Source organism: Centroberyx affinis, unplaced genomic scaffold, assembly GCF_046629955.1.
Source record: "Centroberyx affinis isolate AG114_WGS23_722 - 3 ecotype Tasmania unplaced genomic scaffold, CSIRO-AGI_Caff_v1 ptg008205l_1, whole genome shotgun sequence".
Lineage (NCBI taxonomy): Eukaryota > Metazoa > Chordata > Actinopteri > Beryciformes > Berycidae > Centroberyx > Centroberyx affinis.
Genome location: NW_027284080.1, coordinates 21304 through 23090, shown reverse-complemented (window position 1 = coordinate 23090; position 1787 = coordinate 21304). Strand labels below are relative to the sequence as shown.

The window sequence follows — 1787 nt, the reverse complement described above, 5'->3', positions numbered from 1 at the left end:
CCAACTTCACATGTAAAGATTATTTACAACTTAAAGATGATTGATCAGTGATCAGTGGCTGTATGAGTCACAGTAATGATATGCGATCGTTGACTTCTTTGTGTGTGTGTGTGTGTGTGTGTGTGTGTGTGTGTGTGTGTGTGTGTGTGCGGGGCAGAATGGAGACTCCAGGATGGACAGAGGAAACTCTCTGCCCAGCATGTTGGAGCAGAAGGTAACAGCAGAGCTTCCTGTTTCACCTCCAAAATCATCTGAGCGGGAAAAATGGCTTCGCATTTATAAAAGAAAAAAAATCAAAAGTGTAAAAAATTATTTGTCAAAACTTTGAGCAAGAAGTCCAACATTTTCTTGGCATTTATAACGTAAACATGATTTTGAAAGTATCTTCATATTACTTGTATCTAGTAAGTAATAACAGTAGTAATAACAGTAGTATCTAATAGTATCTAATAACAATAAGTTACTCTATAAATTAATATTATGTAATTAATTTGGTACTTCCAATTCTGGTCATGATTTGACTTTGAAAGATTTGACTGTTTATTATTACTTGAACAAGTACTACTCAAGTTATGTATTCGTAATGTATTTTGCTATAATAATTACTTGCTATTCAAATTAATAGTATATAATTAATTATTATTTCTTATTCTGGTTTCCGTGACAACGGGCAATAAAGTATTATCTTATCTTATCTTATGATACCTGTTGTTGTCTGTCTGTCTGTCTGACCGACCGACCGATTGATTGATCGATTGGTTGGTTGACTGGTTGATTGGTTGGTTGATTGGCTGGTTGGTTGATTGGCTGGTTGATTGACTGGTTGATTGACTGGTTGATTGATTGGTTGATTGGCTGGTTGTCTCTGTAGATCTTCCCCTATGAGATGTTGGTGGTGACTCACAGAGGGAGAAGCAGACTGCCTCCTGAGGTCGACCGGACCAGACTGGAGGTAACAGGCTTCACTCTGAATATCAAAGGTTAAAGGAATATTAATAATTAATATTCAAGTAAATTTCTCGAAAGAAGTGCCAATATCATGAAACAAGACAGAGTAAGACACTTGATGCAAGAAAATTAGATACTAGATTAAATGACCTGCTAAGATGTTTTTCACTCTACTGTAACTCCCCCCACCCCCCCCACAGAGTCACCTCTCCCCTGAGCAGTTCCTCAGTCTGTTTGGGATGCCCATCGAGGAGTTCGACCGCCTCTCTCTCTGGAAGAAGAACAACCTGAAGAAGAAGGTCTCTCTCTTCTGACGGACCCCCCAGGACTACATCCCCCACAATCCCCTGCTCTTCCGGAACTGGATTCTCTGAACAAGTCGTCGTTGTCAGTTCTGCTTCATTTTCGGCGTATCAGCGGCACAGCGGGTCGCTCTACTCATTACGACTCGCCTCCGGACGCTCAGCGGAAGTTTCTGGAAGTCCCAGATTAAATATCGTGTCGCCTCTCGGCCAGGCGGAGAGTCACAGAGAGGTTTTCTTAAACTATTTCCCCTGCACATCTAAACTCTACTGTTAAAAAAGGTAGAGCGGCAAAACAACCTGATCTCACACAGATAACGTGAAATGAGCTTGACCTGTTAACACCAAATGACGTGTTGGAGGCACGTAAAGTGATAAAATTCCGTTTTCCCAGCAGGAAAACGGTTCCCTGAAGGAGACACGACTGTAAACAGGCAGCAGAGTCACATTAAGGGGAGCGTATCTATGTTCCCAGGGTCCTAAGTTCCCAGGGTCCTATGTTCCCAGGGTCCTATGTTCCCAGGGTCCTATGTTCCC

The 1787-nt window shown here is 41.8% G+C and overlaps 1 protein-coding gene across 1 annotated transcript; it reads left to right on the top strand.

The window, feature by feature from the left end:
• Positions 1 to 146: 146 nt before the first annotated feature.
• Positions 147 to 1787, top strand: LOC139640032 (dematin-like). The gene is made up of 3 exons (XM_071514192.1): positions 147 to 214; positions 872 to 952; positions 1149 to 1787. The coding sequence occupies exons 1-3, from the start codon at positions 173 to 175 to the stop codon at positions 1260 to 1262; spliced, it is 237 nt and encodes a 78-aa protein (XP_071370293.1). The 5' UTR covers positions 147 to 172; the 3' UTR covers positions 1263 to 1787.